The sequence below is a fragment of the Bos grunniens genome, chromosome 1 (assembly GCF_055505025.1).
Source record: "Bos grunniens cultivar Pamir isolate PY7600 chromosome 1, Bosgru_T2T1.0, whole genome shotgun sequence".
Classification (NCBI taxonomy): Eukaryota; Metazoa; Chordata; class Mammalia; order Artiodactyla; family Bovidae; genus Bos; species Bos grunniens.
Genome location: NC_141165.1, coordinates 31,068,504 through 31,091,043, shown reverse-complemented (window position 1 = coordinate 31,091,043; position 22,540 = coordinate 31,068,504). Strand labels below are relative to the sequence as shown.

Below are 22,540 nucleotides of genomic sequence, written 5' to 3'. Positions count from 1 at the left end.
CAAACAGGACACAATTCTAGGTGGGGTGTAAGCAATGCAAAGAGAATTAAAAGACAGTTTCTCTTCTGCAGCAGCTTATGGTCTCTTGGTAGTGCAGAAATTCATAGAGAAACATAATCTCCCACCTCTAGGATCCTATGGTCTATTGGTAGATATTCCGCAGGTTCGGAAAAGATTATACATTAAGGATGAAGGAGGCATAAGATTCAGAAAGATTCTTATGAACCATTGATTCATTCAACAAAGTTTTTTGGACTGTTTACTATGTATCAGGACCATTTCCATCGTGGCAGTTATACACTGTGGATGCCTTGGGTCCTGTATGTAATCAATTATAATTGGACTTTGTGATTGAATAATCAAGAAAATAATTAGCTTTCTCATTTTTTCTTTTAGCATTGTTTAAGTGGGAAAATGTATATACATTTACAGTACTATGTAAATGTTATAAGTTATTTATATGAAATACTTAATTTTATTTTTTGTAAATAACCAGCTTACCTAATATATCCTCAGCTGTTTTGCCAGTAGAAGTGATGAAGTAAGCTCATCACTTATACACAGCTTTCCATGAGTCTTCTAGGCAGAGTTAGTTATTTCCTGCTGCGGGTGTATATAATGCTGGATTATTATTTTTGTGCATTCTTCCCCTCTCCCCAGCAACTTCCTTGAAGCAAGGCATCTTGCTTTATTTGTGTTTTGAATTTATTACTAGTACCTTTACTCATCTTTTCATCCTATATTAATAAATATATATTAATGATTATCATTATGACTAATGATAGTCATGCTGTCAAAGGATTCTCTCTACTTGAACATGGATCCCAGGAAGGAAAGCCAAGTTTCAAGAATTAGTTGTTCAAGTCTCTTCATCTTAAGGGAAACAAAACAAAGTTGTCTTGATCTCATGTTTTCATTTAGTTAGCACCAACTCCAATTCTTCCCTTCATTTCATGGTCAAGCTTTAGAAAGAGCATGCTCTTCTCAATATTCACATTTCATTTGTTTTTCAACCCTTTAAAATCTGGCTTCTGCCTTTACCTCTACATTAAAATTTTAAAATTCAAAGGACATTTTAAAAAATCAACTTAAAATGGATCAAAGACCTAAATCAAAGAGTAAAAACTGTAAAACTCTTAGAACTCTTAGGGTAAAAGCTTCATGACATTGGATTTGACAGTGATTTCTTGAATATGACACCAAAAGCATGACAGCATATCAAAAAATAAATTAAATTTTAAATTATCAAAATTAAAAATTTTATATAGCACAGTATCAGCAGAGTGAAAAGACTACCCATGGAAAGAAAGAAAATGTTTGTGAATCATATATCTGTAAGGAGTTATCATCCAAAAAATATTAAGAACTATAGCTCATTATCAACAGCAACAACAAAATTAACCTGATTTAAAAATGAGAGAGTCAGTAGAGCATGAGACTTAAAAATAAAGAAAGGTCTTGAATAGACTTTCTCCAAAGAAGAAAGACAAATGGGCCAAAAGCACATGAAAAGATGTTCAACATCCCTAATTACTAGGAAATTGTGAATCAAAACTACAGAGATACCATTGCAACCCCATGAGGATGGGTACTATTAAAAAAAAAAGAAAACCAACAAAATAACAAGTGTTGGTGAGGATAAGGAAAAATTGGAACCTTTGTAAATTGTTAGTAGGGCTGTAAAATGGTGCAGCTTTGTGGAAGCAGTATGGCAGTTTCTCAAAAAAATTAAACATAGAATTACCATACAATTTTGCATTTCACGTCTATGTATATACCCAAAATAACTGAAAGGGAATAAAACAGATATTGTGTTCTCACCTTTGTAGGGGCATTATTCACAGTAGCTAAATGGTGGAAGCAGCTCAAGTATCTGTGGAAAGATAGATTAAATGTGATATATACACACACAGTCGGAGAAGGCAATGGCACCCCACTCCAGTACTCTTGCCTGGAAAATCCCATGGACGGAGGAGCCTGGTGGGCTGCAGTCCATGGGGTCGCTAAGAGTCAGACACGACTGAGTGACTTCACTTTCACTTCTCACTTTCATGCATTGGAGAAGGAAATGGCAACCCACTCCAGTGTTCTTGCCTGGAGAATCCCAGGGACGGGGGAGCCTGGTGGGCTACCGTCTGTGGGGTCGCACAGAGTTGGACACGACTGAAGCAACTTAGCAGCATACACACAGTATATAGAATATTATTTAGCCTTAAAAGGGAAGGAAATTCTGACACATGTTACAATATGCATGAACTGTGAAGACATATGTGTTGTGAAGTAAGTCAGTCACAATGGACAAATATAGAATGCAACTTGTATGGTGTAGTCAAATTCATAGAAACAGAATTGGAGGAAGAGGAGGAGGAAGTAGGGAGATAATTGTTTACCGAGTACAGTTTCAGTTTGGGAAGACAAAAAAGTGCTAGAGAGGGATGGTGGTGATGGTGTAGGATAATGTGAATGTGCTTAATGCCACAGAACTGTACTCTTAAAGGTTAAGATGGTAAATTTTATGTTAAATGTATTTTACCATATAAAATATATATGCAAAGGACATTTTAACTAATTTTATTTGATCTTGTTGACAGCTTCTCCTTAGAATTCTCACCTCCTTGGATTCTAGAACACATCTCTCATGGCTTTTCTGTTTCTCTGACCCTTTTCTTTTCTCCTCATGGCTCCTCTAACCTTAATTAACTTAAGGTTCTGTCTTTGGCTTTCCTGTTACTTACTACCTTTGCATTCTTATTCAAGGCTTCCACTACTACTAGCTCTAATACTGGTAGATTATATAATCTGCATAAGAATCAGTTTCCTCATGTGAAAATTAGGGTCTAATTTCCTGATTTTATTTCATGTGAAATATGAAATAATACAATATGTTTAGCTTTGCTTGATATGTACTATTATATATCAATAACAGTCTATATCTCTAGGCTAGTTAGTCTATATCCCATTTCACTTGAGGTCTAGAACTGTAATTCCAACAGTCTTTAGGACATCCCATAGTTCCCTTGAGACCTTAAACTCACTGTTTCTAAAACTGGGGTTTTTTCCTCCCTATACCTGTGTTTCCACCTGTGTTAACTGTTTTGGTGATTAGGTCATAATTGGTCTGGATAGAGGGCTAGATTGATTTATCAGTCTCCTGTATTAAACTATCTTTTACCTTCCCAATGGAGATCTTCCCTGGTGGCTCAGATGGTAAAGCATCCACCCGAAATGCGGGAGACCTGGGTTGGATCCCTGGGTTGGGAAGATCCCCAGGAGAAGGAAATGGCAACCCCCTCCAGTATTCTTGCCTGGAGAATCCCATGGACAGAGGACCTCAATAGGCTACAGTCCACGGGGTCGCAAAGAGTCAGGCACGACTGAGCGACTTCACTTTCACTTTCACTTTACCTTCCCAATAGTAGCTTCTGATGAGTTCTCTAGTACATTATAGGCACTCAATAAATGTTTGTTGATTACATGATTGACTGTATGATTCCTCATCCTGTAGTGGAACCCAGACTTTCTATTATATTGTTATGTTCTATTCCTTGGTTACTTATACACAATTATAGAACTCAAGTTGAATTCATTCAGGATTCTAGGATACTCTTCCTCAGATTAATTATTGTATCTCCTTTTAATATTACTTTTTCTTGGTTGTTCTTAGGATTCTATGTATATTTTTTCCTAACATTTATTGAACTTTTATTGTGGAAAGTTTTGAACATACAATAAAAGAGAAAATGGTATATAGATTTTCCATTTCACATAATAATAATAATAAATTCATGGCTCTCTGCCTTTTCTCAGAGTTTAGTTCAGTTCAGTTCAGTTGCTCAGTCATGTGCGACTCTTTGTGACCCCATGGACCGCAGCATGCCAGGCCTCCCTGTCCATCACCAACTCCTGGAATTTACCAAAACTCATGTCCATTGAGTCAGTGATGCCATCCAGTCATCTCATCTCTGTCATCCCCTTATCCTCCTGCCTTCAATCTTTCCTGGCATCAGGGTCTTTTCAAATGAGTCAGCTCTTCACATCAGGTGACCAAAGTATTGGAGTTTCAGCTTCAACATTAGTCTTTCCAGTGAACACTCAGGACTGATCTCCTTTAGCATGGACTGATTGTATCTCCTTGTAGTCCAAGGGACTCTCAAGAGTCTTCTCCAACACCACACTTCAAAAGCATCAATTCTTTGGCACTCAGCTTTCTTTATAGTCCAATTCTCACATCCATACATGACTACTGGAAAAACCATAGCCTTGACTAGATGGACCTTTGTGGACAAAGTAATGTCTCTGCTTTTGAATATGCTGTCTAGGTTGGTCATAACTTTCCTTCCAGGGAGTAAGCGTCTTTTAATTTCATGGCTGCAGTCACTATCTGCAGTGATTTTGGAGCCCCCCAAAATAAAGAGACCAAATTGCCAACATCCGCTGGATCATCGAAAAAGCAAGAGAGTTCCAGAAAAACATCTATTTCTGCTTTACTGACTATGCCAAAGCCTTTGTGTGGATCACAATAAACTGTGGAAAATTCTGAAAGAGATGGGAATAACAGACCACCTGACCTGCCTCTTGAGAAATTTGTATGCAGGTCAGGAAGCAACAGTTAGAACTGGACATAGAACAACAAACTGGTTCCAAATCAGGAAAGGAGTACGTCAAGGCTGTATATTGTCACCCTGCTTATTTAACTTATATGCAGAGTACATCATGAGAAATGCTGGACTGGAAGAAGCACAAGCTGGAATCAAGATTGCCGGGAGAAATATCAATAACCTCAGATATGCAGATGACACCACCCTTATGGCAGAAAGTGAAGAGGAACTAAAAAGCCTCTTGATGAAGGTGAAAGAGGAGAGTGAAAAAGTTGGCTTAAAACTCAACGTTCAGAAAACGAAGATTATGGCATCTGGTCCCATCACTTCATGGGAAATAGATGGGGAAACAATGGAAACAGTGGCTGACTTTATTTTTCTGGGCTCCAAAATCACTGCAGATGGTGACTGCAGCCATGAAATTAAAAGACACTTACTCCTTGGAAGAAAAGTTACGACCAACCTAGATAGCATATTGAAAAGCAGAGACATTGCTTTGCCAACAGAGGTCCATCTAGTCAAGGCTATGGTTTTTCCTGTGCTCATGAATGGATGTGAGAGTTGGACTGTGAAGAAAGCTGAGTGCCGAAGAATTGATGCTTTTGAATTGTGGTGTTGGAGAAGACTCTTGAGAGTCCCTTGGACTACAAGGAGATCCAACCAGTCCATTCTGAAGGAGATCAGCCCTGGGATTTCTTTGGAAGGAATGATGCTAAAGCTGAAACTCCAGTCCTTTGGCCACCTCATGCGAAGAGTTGACTCATTGGAAAAGACTCTGATGCTGGGAGGGATTGGGGACAGGAGGAGAAGGGGACGACAGAGGATGAGATGGCTGGATGGCATCACTGACTTGATGGATATGAGTCTGGGTGAACTCCTGGAGTTGGTGATGGACAGGGAGGCCTGGCGTGCTACGATTCATGGGGTTGCGAAGAGTTGGACGCGACTGAGCAACTAAACTGAAAAATAAAGCCTCTCACTGTTTCCATTGTTTCCCCATCTATTTGCCATGGAGTGATGGGACAAGATGCCATGATCTTAGATTTCTGAAAGTTGAGCTTTAAGCCAACTTTTTCACTCTCCTCTTTCACTTTCATCAAGAGGCTCTTTAGTTCTTCTTAGCTTTCTGCCATAAGGGTGGTTCATCTGCATAACTAAGGTTATTGATATTTCTCCTGGCAATCTTGATTCCAGCTTGTGCTTCATCCAGACCAGTGTTTCTCATGATGTATTCTGCATATAAGTTAAATAAGCAGGGTGACAATATACAGTCTTGACGTACTCCTTTCCTGATCTGGAACCAGTCTGTTGTTCCATGTCCAGTTCTAACTGTTGCTTCCTGACCTGGATGCAGATTTCTCAAGAGGCAGGTCAGGTTGTCTGTTATTCCCATCTCTTTCTGAATTTTCCACAGTTTATTGTGATCCACACAGTTAAAGGCTTTGGCATAGTCAATAAAGCAGAAATAGATGTTTTTCTGGAACTCTCTTGTTTTTTCGATGATCCAGCGGATGTTGGCAATTTGATCTCTGGTTCCTCTGCCTTTTCTAAAACCAGTTTGAACATCAGGAAGTTCACGGTTCACGTATTGCTGAAGCCTGGTTTGGAGAATTTTGAGCATTTTTTACTAGCGTATGCTGTTGTTGCTGCTGCTGCTAAGTTGCTTCAGTCGTATCTGACTCTGTGCGACCCCATAGACGGCAGCCCACCATGCTCCCCCGTCCCTGGGATGAGTGCAATTGTGCGGTAGTTTGAGTATTCTTTGGCATCGCCTTTCTTAGGGACTGGAATGAAAACTGACCTTTTCCAGTCCTGTGGCCACTGTCCAGTTTTCCAAAATTGCTGGCATATTGAATGCAGCACTTTCACAGCATCATCTTTTAGGATTTGAACTAGGTCAACTGGAATTCCTTCACCTCCACTAGCTTTGTTCATAATAATGCTTCCTAAGGCCCACTTGACTTCTCATTCCTGGATGTCTGGCTCTAGGTGAGTGATCACACCGTAATCATCTGTGTTGTGAAGATCTTTTTTGTATAGTTCTTCTGTGTATTCTTGCCACCACCTCTTAATATCTTCTACTTCTGTTAGGTCCATACCATTTCTGTCCTTTTTCGAGCCCATCTTTGCATGAAATGTTCCCTTGGTATCTCCGATTTTCTTGAAGAGATCTCTACTCTTTCCCATTCTATTGTTTTCCTCTATTTGTTTGCACTGATCACTGAGGAAGGCTTTCTTATCTCTCCTTGCTATTCTTTGTAACTCTGCATTCAGAGTTATGTCTTTTCTTTTCTCCTTTGTTTTTTGCTTCTTTTCTTTTCACAGCTGTTTATAAGGCCTTCTCAGACAGCCATTTTGCTTTTTTGCGTTTCTCTTTCTTGGGAATGGTCTTTCTTCCCTGTCTCCTATACAATGTCATGAACTTCCGTCCATAGTTCATCAGGCACTCTGTCTATCAGATCTAGTCCCTTAAATCTATTTCTCAATAGATTTAAATAGACTTTTTAATAGATTTAAATCTACTCCTCAGAGTACTTCGCAGCAAATTCCAGACATCATTTTATCAGTCAGATCACATCAGTTGCTCAGTCGTGTCTGACTCTTTGCGACCCCATGAATCGCAGCACACCAGGCCTCCCTGTCCATCACCAACTCCAGGAGTTCACCCAGACTCATATCCATCGAGTCAGTGATGCCATCCAGCCATCTCATCCTCTGTCGTCCCCTTCTCTTGCCCCCAATCCCTCCCAGCATCAGAGTCTTTTCCAATGAGTCAACTCTTCGCATGAGGTGGCCAAAGGACTGGAGTTTCAGCTTTAGCATCATTCCTTCCAAAGAAATCCCAGGGCTGATCTCCTTCAGAATGGACTGGTTGGATCTCCTTGCAGTCCAAGGGACTCTCAAGAGTCTTCTCCAACACCACAGTTCAAAAGCATCAATTCTTTGGTGCTCAGCCTTCTTCACAGTCCAACTCTCACATCCATACATGACCACAGGAAAAACCATAGCCTTGACTAGACGAACCTTTGTTGGCAAAGCAATGTCTCTGCTTTTCAATATGCTATCTAGGTTGGTCATAACTTTCCTTCCAAGGAGTAAGCGAAATACCACTATTTATTTCTAGAGTGTAAAGACTTTTTAGACATACCACAATACCATTTTCATACCTAAAACTTTAATTTCTTAAAAACATCAAATATCTAGGCTGCTCAAATTTTCTCAGTTGTCATTTATAGTTTGCTATTTTTATTCTTGATTCAGAATCCAATGTAGGACTAGCCACTGTACTTGGTCGATACGGTTCTTAAATCTTCATTATTAGTTTCTTCTCTCTTTTTTCCCTTGGAATTTCTTTGTTGAAGAAACTGTTTTCTTTTGATTTTTCTAGAAGTCTAGATCTATTCAATAGAAATATGAAGTAAGTCACATATATAATTGAAAATTTCTCACATTACAAAATGCTACATTACAAAAAGGAAATAGGTGAAATTAATTTTAGCAATATTGTATATATCACTTATATGTGGAATTTAAAATACAACACAAATGAACTTATTTATGAATTAGAAACAGACTCACACATAGAGAACAGACTTATGGCTGCCAAAGGTGGGGAGCAGGGGAGAGTTGAATGGGAGTTTGGGACTAGCGGATGCAAATTATTATATACAGATGGATAAACAACAGCATCCTATTGTATAGCACAGAAAGCTATATTGAATATCCTGTAATAAACCATAATAGAAAATAATATGGAAAAGAATATATGATAACTGATTCACTTTGCTGTATACCACAAACTAATACAATGTCATAAGTCAGTTATGCTTCTATTAAAATAAAAGAAACTAAAGAAACCCAACATATATTATTTAACTCAGTATATCCAGATGTTATCATTTTAACATGTAATTAATATAACATTATTAATGCAGTATTACACATTTTTGGTAGTGAATATTCCAAATCCAATGTGTATTTCATACTTGTAGCACATTTCATTTTGGACTAGCTGTATATCAGGTTCTCAATAGTGTGTGGTAAAGGTTTACCATATTGGGCAAGATAGGTCTAGACTTTGCAGATTGTATACTTTGCAGAATACTATCAGTGTCAACATTAAACACATTTGATAAGTTCAACTTTAGAGAATTTTTTACAGATGAAATCGTGAGTCCCTTTAAGGGTTGTTGTTCATTTGCGCAGTTGTGTCCAACTGTTTGTGACCCCATGGATTGCAGCACACCAAGCCTCCCTGTCCCTCATCATCTCCCAGAGTTTGCCCAAGTTCATGTCCATTGCATTGGTGATGCCATCCAGCCATCTTATCCTTTGACACCCTCTTTCTTTGTGCCCTCAGTCCCTGCCATCAGGGAGTTTTCCAGAGTTGGCTGTTCACATCAGGTGACCAAAATACCGGTGCTTCAACTTCAACATCAGTCCTTCCAATGAGTATTCAGGGTTGATTTCCTTTAAGATTGCCTAGTTTGATCTCCTTGCTGTCCAAGGGACTCTCAGTAGTCTTCTCTAGCACCACAGTTCAGAGGCATTAATTCTTTGGTGCTCTGCCTTCTTTACAGTCCAGCTCTCATAACCCTACGTGACCATTGGGAAGACCATAGCCTTGACTGTGTGGACCTTTGTTGGCTGAATGATGTCTCTGCTTTTCAATACACTCTCTAGGTTTGTCATAGCTTTCCTGCCAAGAAGCAATTGTCTTCTGATTTCATGGCTGCAGTCACCATCCACAGTGATTTTTAGAGCCCAACACGAGGAAATCTCTCACTGTTTCCACCTTCTCCCCTTCTATTTGCTATGAAGTAATGGGGCTGGATGCCATGATATTAGTTTTTTTAATATTTAGTTTTAATCTGGCTTTTTCAGTCTCCTCCTTCACCCTCATCAAGAGGGTCTTTAATTCACCTTCACTTGCTGCCGTTAGAGTGGTATCATCCATGGTATCATCCCTTTAAGGGTTAAAAGCATTTTATTTGTGTTTTAGTGCCAGTCCAGAGGAATATAATACTGTTGTACAGAAGCCAAGACAAATTCTATGTCAGTTCATTGACCGAATACTTACAGACGTAAATGTTGGTAAGAAAAAGTTATTTCTGATATAAATCATGAATTGTTTTCTTTTTCATGTATGCACATTATAGTAGCATTTTTCTCCATGTAGCTTTAGATATATAGTTAGGACTTATGATAGTTACTTCTTGTTGTTCATATTAAAGTATGTATTTCTTATTATATAATGTGATTTACACTTTTAAAATAATTCTCTTTTCCTCATTGTTATCTAGATAGTGCTTGCCATGATTCTTCTTTGATATATGAATTATTTTAAATAAAAATATTTGGCCAGTTCTCTTTTAGATAGGTCTTATGTCAGTGGTTGAAAAACAGCAAATGCCATTTTAAGAAACTCTTTGTATAAGAGTTGGCCACTTTGTCAGTGAAAGGTAATAAGATTCTGTGAGTTGTTGAATCAACTATTTACTGTTTGTGACAATCTAAAAGACAAATCCTACCAACTTGGTAAGATGGTGTCATATGTGCCATGTCTGTTGAAATTACATGGAAGGGACAATCTGGAGTGGCATGTGGCTCATGATTTATAAATTTAATTCCAAATTTGACATAGATTTTAAGAATTACAGTAGTCATCTAGCCTTTCTTTTTCAATCAGTAAAATTTTGAGTTCCTGAAAAATAACAAAGGACTACTGAGTACTTGCAAAATGTGTTTTCATATGGTACTCCATCTGTTTAGACCACTTGTCCTTACCCTCTCTGTTTGACCAACTTCTCATCATCAAGGAATCAACTCCTTCACAGGCTCTTTCCAGACCCTTGTTTCATTTATTGTAGATTAGTATAGTTAACACATCATATTATTGATATAATTACTAATTTATTTGTCTGACTCCCTCATCTGATTGTTAGGGGTTTTTTTTAATCCTCAGATTTTTAACACAGTGCCAGGAATATTATAGGCCTATAGCCTACATGTTTGGTAAGTGGATATATGATAGATGAATACATGTGATTATTAAACATTTAAAATTAGGAAGATAGGATTGTAGTGTTTAGTCCCATGAATTTATCATAAACACTGTGTTGGACATAATTCTTGTCACCAGAGACTAGTTTCTTAACAAAAAACTGCCATTTAATTTGTTATGACTTTTTAAAATGAATCTTTTGTTGTTTTAGTTGCTCTGGAACTTGTGAAGAAAACTGACTCTCAACCAACCTCTGTGATGTTGCTTGATTTCATCCAGCATATCATGAAGTCCTCCCCACTTATGTTTGTAAATGTGAATGGAAGCCATGGGCAAAATGAAGCCAAAGGCAGTTGTATTGGTAAATTCTGCTGTTTTGTACATTTATTTTTGATCTCTTTTATGAATTCTGCCTCTTCTGCTCTCCTGAAGTGTCACAAACACATTGTTATGTGTATTTTGGTCAAATTTGCTATTAAGTTGAGGGAGCAAAATGGTTTTATTTCATGCATCCTTGTTTTCTTTTATCATGAACTAGATACCACAAATGGAGCAGAAGTAACTGAATATGTTTATACGCCATTGAACATTTAAGCAGTTTTCTTTTTTCTGTTTTTGATAATGTCTTTTTTTAGATCGTGCATTAGCAAACCATGGCTCATAGACTGGCTGCCTGTTTCTGGAAACAAAGTTTTGTTGGAACATAGCCATGATCATTCATTTATGTATTGTCTGCAGCTACTTCAAAGGCAACTGAGTAGTTGACATGGAGATCATATGGCCCTTAAGCCTGAAATATTTCATATATGGCCCTCATGCCTGAAATATTTCATATTTGGCCCTCTCAGAACAAGCTTACTACTCCCATTCTGGATGTTGAAACTTTTTTCCAGGCTTTTCTCCTTATTCTCACTACTTTTGTCCTTTTGTTAGCTTCATCATAAAGAGATGTAAAGCAAATATCTTTTTTTCTGTACAATGCATAGAGTATTTAAAAATTTTTTGCTTGAATCTTAAGAGTCAACTTTGATAGTATGTTCTCTAAAAAGTCTTTTCTGACCATTACTGATGATCTATGCTAGGACTAGCTTAGGTACTCTTTCTTTATGCTGTGTTAATACAAAGTGTTCTACATTTCTTCTGTCATGGTACTTATTAAACTATTAATACATTATCAGTTCAGTTCAGTCACTCAGTCGTGTCCGACTCTTTGCGACCCCATGAATCGCAGCACGCCAGGCCTCCCTGTCCATCACCAACTCCCAGAGTCCACCCAAACTCATGTCAATCGAGTCGGTGATGCCATCCAGCTATCTCATCCTCTGTCATCCCCTTCTCCTCCTGCCCTCAGTCCCTCCCAGCATTAGGGTCTTTTCCAATGAGTCAACTCTTCACATGAGGTGGCCAGAGTATTGGAGTTTCAGCTTCAGCATCAGTCCTTCCAATGAACACCCAGAACTGATCTCCTTTAGAATGGACTGGTTGGATCTCCTTGCAGTCCAAGGGACTCTCAAGAGTCTTCTTCGACACCACAGTTCAAAAGCATCAATTCTTCGGCACTCAGCTTTCTTCACAGTCCAACTCACATCCATACATGACCACTGGAAAAATATAAATACTTGTTAATCTATATTCTTTGCTACACTGACTTTTAAACAACAGGTTATAACCCATTTAGTGGGTATTAAAGATGAAATATAATTGACTAGAAATATCATAGTACATTGCAGAATAAGTAATATTTTATTAAACTTTTATCATTTATTAAATAAAATAATATGCATATTTATGCTACACTGTGATATAAAATATATCTCTTAGTTGCAATTTAAAAGTTCAGGAAATTATAGGATTTAGGAGGACAAGACTATGACTGATTTGTTCTTATGCATCTAAGGCAGAGTCACCATTCAATAATATTTGTAGGAATGATAACTATATATTGAGCATTTAGTTAACTTTGGGCACTATGCAGAAAATTTCATATATATTATCTTGGTCGGGGTAACATATAAAGTAAGTGTCATTGTCCCCTTTTCAAAATGAAGTTATAGAAGTTTAGAGAAATTAAAAGTTCACACAACTACTAAGTGGAAAGCTAGAATCTTGTCTGACTCCAAATTGGTATTCTAAATTATTATAATATGTTTCCATTGTGGAGGGAATGTTTTAGACTATTTTGTCAATGAAGTTTATACTTTAAAAATAAATCAAGCATTTAGCAAATTAAGTAGCACTCTAATATATTTAATTATTTAATATCTTTTTCTGTTTATTTCAAAGAGTTCAGTAATTGGATCATAACAAGACTTCTGCGGATTGCAGCCACTCCATCCTGTCATATGTTACACAAAAAAATCTGTGAAGTCATCTGTGCATTATTATTTCTTTTTAAAAGCAAGAGTCCTGCTATTTTTGGAGTACTGATGAAGGAATTATTACATCTTTTTGAAGACTTGATTTACTTCCACAAAAGATATGCAGTAGAACACTTTGTGGAATGGCCAGTGGTAGTTCACCGGTTTTTAAGTCAATTCGATGAACATGTAGGATATTTACAGCCAGCTCCTTTGCAGCTCATGAACATGCAAAATTTAGAGTTTATTGAAGTCACTTTATTGACAGTTCTTATTCGTATTATTGCAATTGTGTTTTTTAGAAGGCAAGAACTCTTACTTTGGCAGATAGGTTGTGTTCTGCTAGAGTATGGGAGTCCAAAAGTTAAATCCTTAGCAATTAGCCTTTTAACTGAACTCTTTGAGCTTGGAGGACTACCAGCACAACCAGCCAGCACTTTTTTCAGCTCATTTTTTGAATTATTAAAACAACTAGTAGAAATGGATGCTGACCAATTGAAACTCTATGAAGAGCCATTATCAAAGCTGATAAAGACCCTGTTCTCCTCTGAAACAGAAGCTTATAGAAATATTGAGCCTGTCTACTTAAATATGCTGCTAGAAAAACTCTGTGTCATGTTTGAAGATGGTGTGCTTTTGCAGCTTAAGTCTGATTTGCTAAAAGCAGCTTTGTGCCACTTACTGCAGTATTTCCTTAAATATGTGCCAGCTGGGTATGAATCTGCTTTGCAAGTCAGGAAGGTTTATGTGAGAAATATTTGTAAAGCTCTTGTAGATGTGCTTGGAGTTCAGGCAGATGTGGAGGTAAGTCATTTTTAAGGTTACTTGTTAAGCATATATTTTTACCTTAATTTAAGTGGATGTATTGTGCAAGAGTAATAAAGAGGAAATAGAATATCTTTTTTTGGTTGCTAGAATATCTATAATAATGTACATTCAGAATGGGATACTTTTTATAATCTACTTTGACTTCCTATTACGGATTTTTAATTTGGTTTCAGAAAGATTTGTTCACTATGTTGGTAATGAATTGCCAATGGAGTAGAATGTTTTAAAGTAGAGTTTGTGAAGAGTAAACATGTTTGTTGCATTATTAATTAAAAGGGGGCCAGGTATCAACTTCATTGCAAAAACTTTGAGCACTCACCGAGACTTTTTCTTTGACTGGTTATAATCGATCACTTCTAGAAAATCTATGAGTATATAGTACTAGTCATGCCAAATTATGCCTTTTTTTCTATTTGAACTGTGGGAGTGTGATACAATAGATATGCAATAAATTGATTAAATATTTTAGTTTATATGTAATAATATTTTACTTTATCTGTAAATCTTGCTAGATTTGTTGTATAAAAGAAGTTAGTCATTTCCTTGTAGAATTTTTCTTTGTGGCATTTTGGTCAAGGGAAAACAAGTTATAGAAGGATTTGTCTTAGGCCTTCTAAAACTATAGAACCGTAGTTCTAGATATAGAGCTATATATGTGTCTATATATATACTGTGAAATAATTAGATTAACTTAGGTTTTTGTTTTGTTTGATGAGACTCTGAAAATAATTTACCTTCTTTGGAATCTTAATACCTAATGCATTTTTGCTATCTATGAATAATACATATAAACTTATTTTCTAAGAAATAGTTTTTTAAATTATTTTTGCTTTCTCAGTATTTGTTGGGCCCACTTTATGCAGCCTTAAAAATGGAAAGTATGGAAATCATTGATGAAGTTCAGTGCCAAATTCAACAGGAAGACCTCAGCAGTAATAGCAATGGACTGTCACCCAAAAGGCGTCGACTCAGCTCATCTTTAAACGCTTCCAAAAGAGCACCAAAACAGACTGAGGAGTATGACTTTCATTCAGTTTGTATTTAGCCACTTAATAGAACTTTAGTGACTTAAAAAATCACCTTTATTTAAGTGCTTTGCCTTAAATACACCAAGAACATTTGTTCTTTCTTTAAGTAGTCGAAGGAGTGCTTAAAAAGTCTAATAGTTCTTGTAGTCTATTTTAGTATAAAAGATTCCATGACTAAATATGGTTACTTAAAAGTCTTTACTTGCCTGATTTGACTTTTTAATACATTAAAAAATCTCTGTGACTATACATCTATCAACAATTTTTAAAAAGTTAGCAAATTATTTTTTTTGTAATATAGCCAAAGAATTCCCATATTTTAGCCAACTGTAAAAGTTGTTATAAATTTCAGTAGTTGTAGGGATTTCCCTGGTGGTCCAGTGATGAGGACTCAATGCTTTCACTGCCGTGGCCTGGGTTCAATTCCTGGTTGGGGAACTAAGATCCTGCAAGCCATATGGTATAGCAAAAAACAAACAAAATGTCAGTAGTTGCCATGCCATGCCGCCTTTTGTTTAAAATATTTTTCATGTACGAGCAAGATTATATAAATTCATATGAATATGAATCTTTACACTCTGGTTATAATTAATTACAGAATTAAACATGTGGATATAAACAAAAAGAGCATATTATGGAGTGCACTGAAACAGAAGGCTGAGGACCTTCAAATTTTCCTTGAATCCAATAATGTGAAGAATCCTATTATTGAGACTTTAGAAGGAATTGCCGTCATTCTACAACTGACTGCTCTGTGTACTGTTCACTGTTCTCATCAAAACATGGACTGGTAAAAACAACTTGTATTTTCTGGGTGTAATACATTTGAATTTAGTGTTTTGGAAGACCTCTTTATTCACTTGATTTTTGTGACCTTAGAACACAAAATTTTTCAGTGAAAGAGAAATTTATTTTTTATTGAGCATCTGCTAAATGCCAGATATTGTGTTAAGTACTATACATATCTTATTTAATCTTTACAACAATTCTGTGAAGTAAATGTTTTTATGTCCTCTACACATTCAAAATTGAGGCTCTTTTTTGTCTGAAGCCTGAACTAATTTTCTGGGGTGGAAAGGTAGAACATTTTTTTATACAACTCAAAATTCAATGCTCTTCAAGCCAAATATTTCATCAAAAGAACTTTTCCCTTTGATGATAAAAGTAGGAATTTAATGATGATAAAAGTAGGAATTTAAAACTCATTAGAGATATTTTTAGTTTAGCGTTAATATAGGTTAATTACTCTATCAGAAGGATAAAGTGTGAACCCTCTCTGAAGATTTAGTCTTATTTTTTACTGCCATGTTATAGACCAACACTCCTTGATAATTTTTTATATGATCATTTATTCCGTGTTTCCTGATTCACTGTTTTTTTTTTAATCTTTTCATTTTCCTGGGTCACTCTTAACTAGCTAATACAAAGTTATGAAGGAGATTAAATAAGCTGTATTAATTCAGATTGCCTTAAATTTGAAATTTGAGATAACTTGAAGTAATAGCTAATTTGGACAAAGTCTGCTTTTGTCCTATTATTAAGAAAGGGTTTACACAGCTGTATCTTCTGTTATTTTAAAGCCTGGTGGTATCACATTTAAATAGCATAGATTAACTTTAATTACCAAATCCTGTGTGCTTTAGACTGACATAAAGAGATTAAACTTAAAATAATAATGATATATTAATTGATATGCATATTTACTTTGAATTGGTTTAAAGTTTTAGGTTAGTTTTATACTCAATTTATTTTGGCTTACTACAATATTAGTTTTGACTATAATAAAATTCATTTTAGTTGTCTTAAAAAATGTTTTAACTGCAGCTATAATTTCAAGGACTGTCAACAGAAGTGTAAGAAGAAACCTTCAGTAATGATAACTTGGATGTCTGTGGATTTTTACACAAAGGTGCTTAAGAGCTGTAGGACTTTGTTAGAATCTGTTCAGAAACCTGATCTGGAGACAGTTATTGACAAAGTGGTAAAAATATATGATGCTTTGATGTATATTCAAGGTGAGTACAAAAAAGCAACAGATCAAAATAACCAATAATCAGTATGAAAATAGGTTTTGTTTTCTGCCTAAGGCCTAAATGAACCAATGTTGGGAATGCTCAAAAGTTTATTTTTAATTTCAGTTCTGTTAAGCGTATCAGTAATTTATAAGTTCTAAATTTATTTGTATAATACTTTTAGTATTCTTTTTCAGTCAGTAGAAATTATTTATAACTTTTAAATTTTACTTTAAGAATCTAAAGAATGCTACTAAAAATATAAATGCATATTTTCATAAAGTCACATTTAATTCCTTTGGATTCGCAGACCTCAGAACATCATCTTTATGTTAAGAACCCCTGTTTATTGAATGTTTGTTGTAATTCCATTTGATGTGTAGAATGTCTTTTTTTTTAATTGAAAGAAGATATAGCTTCAAATATGATTAAAGAAAAGATATCATTAATCACCTATTGTGTGTTTCTGTAGTAAACACTTCATTTGAAGATCATATCCTGGAAGATTTATGTGGAATGCTCTCACTTCCATGGATTTGTCTCCATTCTGATGATGACTCTTTAAAGTTGACCACATTTGCCCTCAGTCTTCTAACATTAAGCCAGAGGATTTCAGATAGCTACTGTAAGTGGTCTCAAAATTCTATATGTGTGATTTGTTTTGTTTTAACTTATCCCTATACAATACTTCTAATACTTATCATTTCTGTTTTTTAATAATTACAAAATAAGGTACATTTTTAAATAATTCAAAAAGGAGTTGCACATGTAGAAAGGGGTAAATTGTAGCATTTATGCATCCTCAGCTCTATTCTGCCACATTGTTCTCCAAAGATGTCATTCCAAATTACATTGCTGTTAGCAAACTATGAGTTTAATATCTTCACCAGCACTTGGCATTATCAAATTTTAAATTTTTTGCTATCTTAAAAAAGAGGGAATTCCTTGGCAGTACAGTGGTTAAAACTTTGTGCTTTCACTGTGGAGGGCCCAGGTTTGATCCCTAGTCAGGGAGCTAAGATGCCACAAACTGCATGGTGTAGCCAAAAAAAAAAGTCAAAGATGTAACTACCTAAACAAATATATATTTTTTGCTATTTGATGGGTGTAGTTTTAAATTTGGATTTCCCTGTTACTTGTAAGATTATACATAGACCTTTTTTAGTGCACGTGCTTAATAAATGGAAAAGGAGTTTTTAATTAAATGCTGTATGTATTTTAAATGTTATTTGACTTTACAATAAGGAATAAGTATGTATGGTGTGTGTATGTAAATTAACACCTAGAAATCTTGATTAATAGACTTAATTTTTTTAGCACCACAGGCCCAATCACGATGTGTATTTCTTCTAACTCTGTTTCCAAGAAGAATACACCTTGAGTGGAGAACAGCAGTTTACAGCTGGGCCCTGCAGAGTTCTCATGAAGTAATCCGGACAAGTTGTATTAATGGATTCTTTATCTTACTGCAGCAGCAGAATCCTTATAACAGAGTTCCCAAGATTCTTATGTATGTATTAATATTTTAATTTGAATATACAACTTGATTGAACAGATATCATATATACAAATTTATGTTTATTGCTGGATATATAGAACAAGTGTTGCTTTTAGTTTTAGAATTTAAGTTTTTTTTGCTTCTATTCTTTGTTTAATCAGTACTTTTGCCCCAAATGAGGCAAGACTATTTAGACCACAAAATTAAACCAAAAGATTTAGTACTTTTTTTCCACCCCCCAGAGATAAAGTCAAAGATGATTCTGACATTGTCAAAAAAGAATTTGCATCTGTGCTTGGTCAGCTTGTCTGTACACTTCATGGCAAGTTTTATTTGACAAGTTCTTTAACAGAACCTCTCTCTGAATATGGGCATATTGACCTCTTATGTAAGAGCCTAAAAGTCGCTTCTCAACCTGAATGTTCATCTTCTCGACTAAAAGCTTCTGTTTGCAAGCCATTCCTTTTCCTACTGAAAAAAAAAACACCTAGCCCAGTGAAACTTGGTAAGTGGTTTGTTATGATTTATTTAATATTTTAAAACCTATTTAAGCTCCTTTAAAAAAACAAAAACAAAAACAATGGTATAGTTAGCCTGAAGCCTTAAAAAATTAGACTTGCTTGATAGATTCAGTGCTTATGTAATTATTCATAAACAGGATGTCTGATATTAGACTGTATCACAGAACTAACAAGGGAAGTAATTTTTAGAGTTTTAAAATGCTCTTGTGATTGGACAGTGTAAGGGACATACCTATTGTTTAGTTCAATATTGTGAGGTTCAGTATGCTGTATCCTCTTTAGTGATCCCAGGGACCTTCTTAATGTGTCCCCTGCCACTGCTTTGGACCTTCAGAACTTCAAATAGTCTGATACTTTGCCCCCTGAGGAATATAGATTTTATCTTTACCACTTTCCAATGGTAATGGTGTACAAATTTGTTGGGAGCATGAAATATATACACATACTTGGATGGTGGCTTGCTTTGGGTGATTATTGTTATTGAGTCACTGAGTTGTGTCAGACTCTTTGCGACCCCATAGACTGTAGCATGCCAGAGTTCCCTGTCCATCACCAACTCCCAGAGCTTACTCAAACTCATGTCCATCAAGCCAGTGATGCCATCCAACTATCTCATCCTCTGTCATCCTCATCTCCTCTTGCCTTCAATCTTTCCCAGCATCAGGGTCTTTTCCAGTGAGTCACATCAGGTGGCCAAAGTACTAGAGTTTCAGCTTCAGCATCAGTCCTTCCAGTGAATATTCAGGGCTGATTTCCTTTAGGATTGACTGGTTGGGTCTCCTTACAGTCCAAGAGACTCTCTGGCTCAATGGTAGAGAACCTGTCTGCCAGAGCAGGATGCATGGGTTCAGTCCCTGGTTGGGGAAGATTCCCTGGAGAAGAACATGGCAATCCACTCCAGTATTCTTGCCTGGAAAATCCTGTGGACAGAGGAGCCTGGTGGGCTACAGTCTATGGGGTAGCAAAAGAGTTGGACACAACTTAGTGACTAAACAACAAAAACAACAAGCTTTCCCTTTGTTCACACTTCTTTACATTACAGAAATGTGCTTTTAAGTCTATCCCAGTAATTTAAAAAATCTGAGTGAGTAATCATTTTATAACTTTAAAAATTCTAGAATTTATTTTAGATTTAAATTATGTAAAACTTTTACTAAAAAGCATAAAATAATTTTTTCTAATATAAAAGATGATTTATTTATTTTTGCCTGTGCTGGATCTTTGTTGCTACCTGCCATCTTTCTGTAGTTAGGGTGAGCAGGGCTATCCTTTGTTGAGGTGTGCAGGCTTCTCCTTGTGGTGGCTTCTCTTGTTGTGGAGCACAGACTCTATAGGGCAGGCCTCAGAAGCTGTGGCTCACAGCTTCAGGAGCTCAAGCTCAATAGTTGTAGTGCATTGGCATAGTTGCTCTGTGGCAAGTGAGGTCTTTCCTGACCAGGGATGGAACCCATGTCCCCTGCATCGGCAGGCAGATTCTTAAGCATTGGACCACCAGTGAAATCCTTAAAGTAAATTTAAATTTATAGGTATTAGTTTTTCACGTATTCATTTTAATCCACAATTCTATATGCTTTACAAATTTAAACACAAAATATTGATTTTATAAGACAACTTAGCGTTATTTGTAGTGTATTATTTATTGGCAATATTTTTATAGTACAACTTTTTAATGTAATGTGTTAACTTAGGTATTATATACTCTTGTTTTTAGCTTTCATAGAAAATCTGCATCATCTTTGTAAGCATCTTGATTTTAGAGAAGATGAAACAGATATAAAAACGGTTCTTGGAACTTTATTAAATTTAATGGAAGATCCAGACAAGGATGTTAGAGTGGCTTTTAGTGGAAATATCAAGCATATATTGGAATCCTTGGATGCTGAGGATGGATTTATAAAAGAGGTTGATGACTTTTATTTTAAATTTTTATTTTTACGTATTTTCATAAACCTGGTTCCAAAAATTTCTTTAACTAGTTAATACTATTGTTCTAGCTTTTTGTCTTAAGGATGAAGGAAGCATATACACACGCTCAGATCTCAAGAAATAATGAATTGAAGGATACCTTGATTCTTACAACAGGGGATATTGGAAGGTAAGTTTGGCGGCTTTTGTAGACTTCCTTATTTATTTTGGCCATTCATCTTTTTTGTTTACCTGCTGTTAGAAATGGTAATATGAGAGTTGTGATGTTATAGAGAGAAGTGTGATAACAGTTTGCATTTATTTATAGATTTTTATTTTCAAGACATTGATAATAATTTTTTTTTAAATAATTTTAGGGCAGCAAAAGGAGATTTGGTACCTTTTGCCCTCTTGCACTTATTGCACTGTTTATTATCCAAGTCAGCATCTGTCTCTGGAGCAGCGTACACGGAAATTAGAGCACTGGTTGCGGCTAAAAGTGTTAAACTGCAGAACTTTTTCAGCCAGTATAAGAAACCTATCTGTCAGGTGAGATTCAGCACTGGCCTTGACTAAAGGAAATAGCATTACTTTGCAAAAGCTAAAAAAAGAACATACATATGTTTTACTTTTCTTAAGAGAGAGATTTCTTTTTTAATGATGTATTTGGTTTATTTAAAAGACACTACATCTTGTCATTTTATATTTTAGCTTCCTAGTCTGAAGATGTAGGCTATAAATGGGAGAGGGGAAAAAATCATCTTATAATAATTATTACTCTATTGTTAATCTATTAAGAGAAGTCTTTTTTTTTATTAGTCTTTCTTTTAGTGATAAACTTTTTTATGCTTTGATATTATGGATAAGGTACTTTGTTTTAAGAAAGGTTCATTCAAGAAAGGTTCAGTCTGAAAAGTTGGGAAATGTTAAAATACAGGCTTTGCTCTGTGCTAGTGGTGTAATCCTTAAGAACGTATTCCAGTTTAACTAAGCCTGGTTACTTCATCTATAAAAGGGTGTTTATATATACCTCATTAAGGTTGTTATAAAAATTAAATGAACTATTCAGGTAATATGTTTAGAACTCTGATACTGGCCTTTGTGTTAGCCTAAAACATAATAGTTAAATGTTCTTCCTTGTGTGAAAACTAACATCATTTTGCTCTAGTTTTTGGTAGAATCCCTCCACTCCAGTCAGATGACGGCACTTCCTAGTACTCCATGCCAGAATGCTGAGATGCGAAAACAAGATGTGGCTCACCAGCGAGAAATGGCTTTAAATACCTTGTCTGAAATTGCCAATGTTTTTGACTTTCCTGATCTTAATCGTTTCCTTACTGTACGTTGCAAAGTATAGTTGACTTAATCGAGGTTTTCAGTTCAGTATTTTGTGTTTATTCCATTCTCTTTCTATTTTTTAAGAAAATTTGGCATTGTTTATTATCTGGCAAGTATAATGAGGACCATAGATTTTCAAATTTACATGTTATCTTTTGACTTTGATATAATATTACTTATGTTATAAAAGTGAAATATGTGTTGTTTTGAGTCATTGCTCTTTATGGTTAGCTATCTTGAAAAGTTAATACTAATTAATTAATGCTAATTAATTCCATTTACCAAGCATTTATGTCTTTAGTGCTATGATGGGTTTCGTTGGTAATGCAAAGTCTAATATGATCATATCTATCCCTAAGGAGTAGGAGTACAAAATAATGCTATAGATGACATGTGAATTCAGATAATCGAATTTGTAGTATGTAGTGGTTTGGGAAGCCTTTGAAAAGTC

The 22,540-nt window shown here is 35.7% G+C and overlaps 1 protein-coding gene across 4 annotated transcripts in view; it reads left to right on the top strand.

The window, feature by feature from the left end:
- Positions 1 to 22,540, top strand: part of ATR (ATR checkpoint kinase) — a 120,241-nt gene that overhangs the window by 7,700 nt on the left and 90,001 nt on the right. For all 4 annotated transcript variants that reach the window (XR_015156470.1, XR_015156487.1, XR_015156512.1 and 1 more), the window contains exons 2-14: positions 9,601 to 9,692; positions 10,814 to 10,963; positions 12,886 to 13,763; positions 14,626 to 14,804; positions 15,414 to 15,605; positions 16,640 to 16,830; positions 17,300 to 17,452; positions 18,145 to 18,337; positions 18,568 to 18,830; positions 20,558 to 20,748; positions 20,841 to 20,941; positions 21,129 to 21,300; positions 21,920 to 22,090. Coding sequence is in view for 1 of the 4 variants with exons in the window: in XM_086380906.1 (XP_086237032.1) it covers positions 9,601 to 9,692; positions 10,814 to 10,963; positions 12,886 to 13,763; positions 14,626 to 14,804; positions 15,414 to 15,605; positions 16,640 to 16,830; positions 17,300 to 17,452; positions 18,145 to 18,337; positions 18,568 to 18,830; positions 20,558 to 20,748; positions 20,841 to 20,941; positions 21,129 to 21,300; positions 21,920 to 22,090 (2,926 nt within the window). In the remaining 3 variants the exon portion in view is untranslated. The remainder of the gene's footprint in view (positions 1 to 9,600; positions 9,693 to 10,813; positions 10,964 to 12,885; positions 13,764 to 14,625; positions 14,805 to 15,413; positions 15,606 to 16,639; positions 16,831 to 17,299; positions 17,453 to 18,144; positions 18,338 to 18,567; positions 18,831 to 20,557; positions 20,749 to 20,840; positions 20,942 to 21,128; positions 21,301 to 21,919; positions 22,091 to 22,540) is intronic.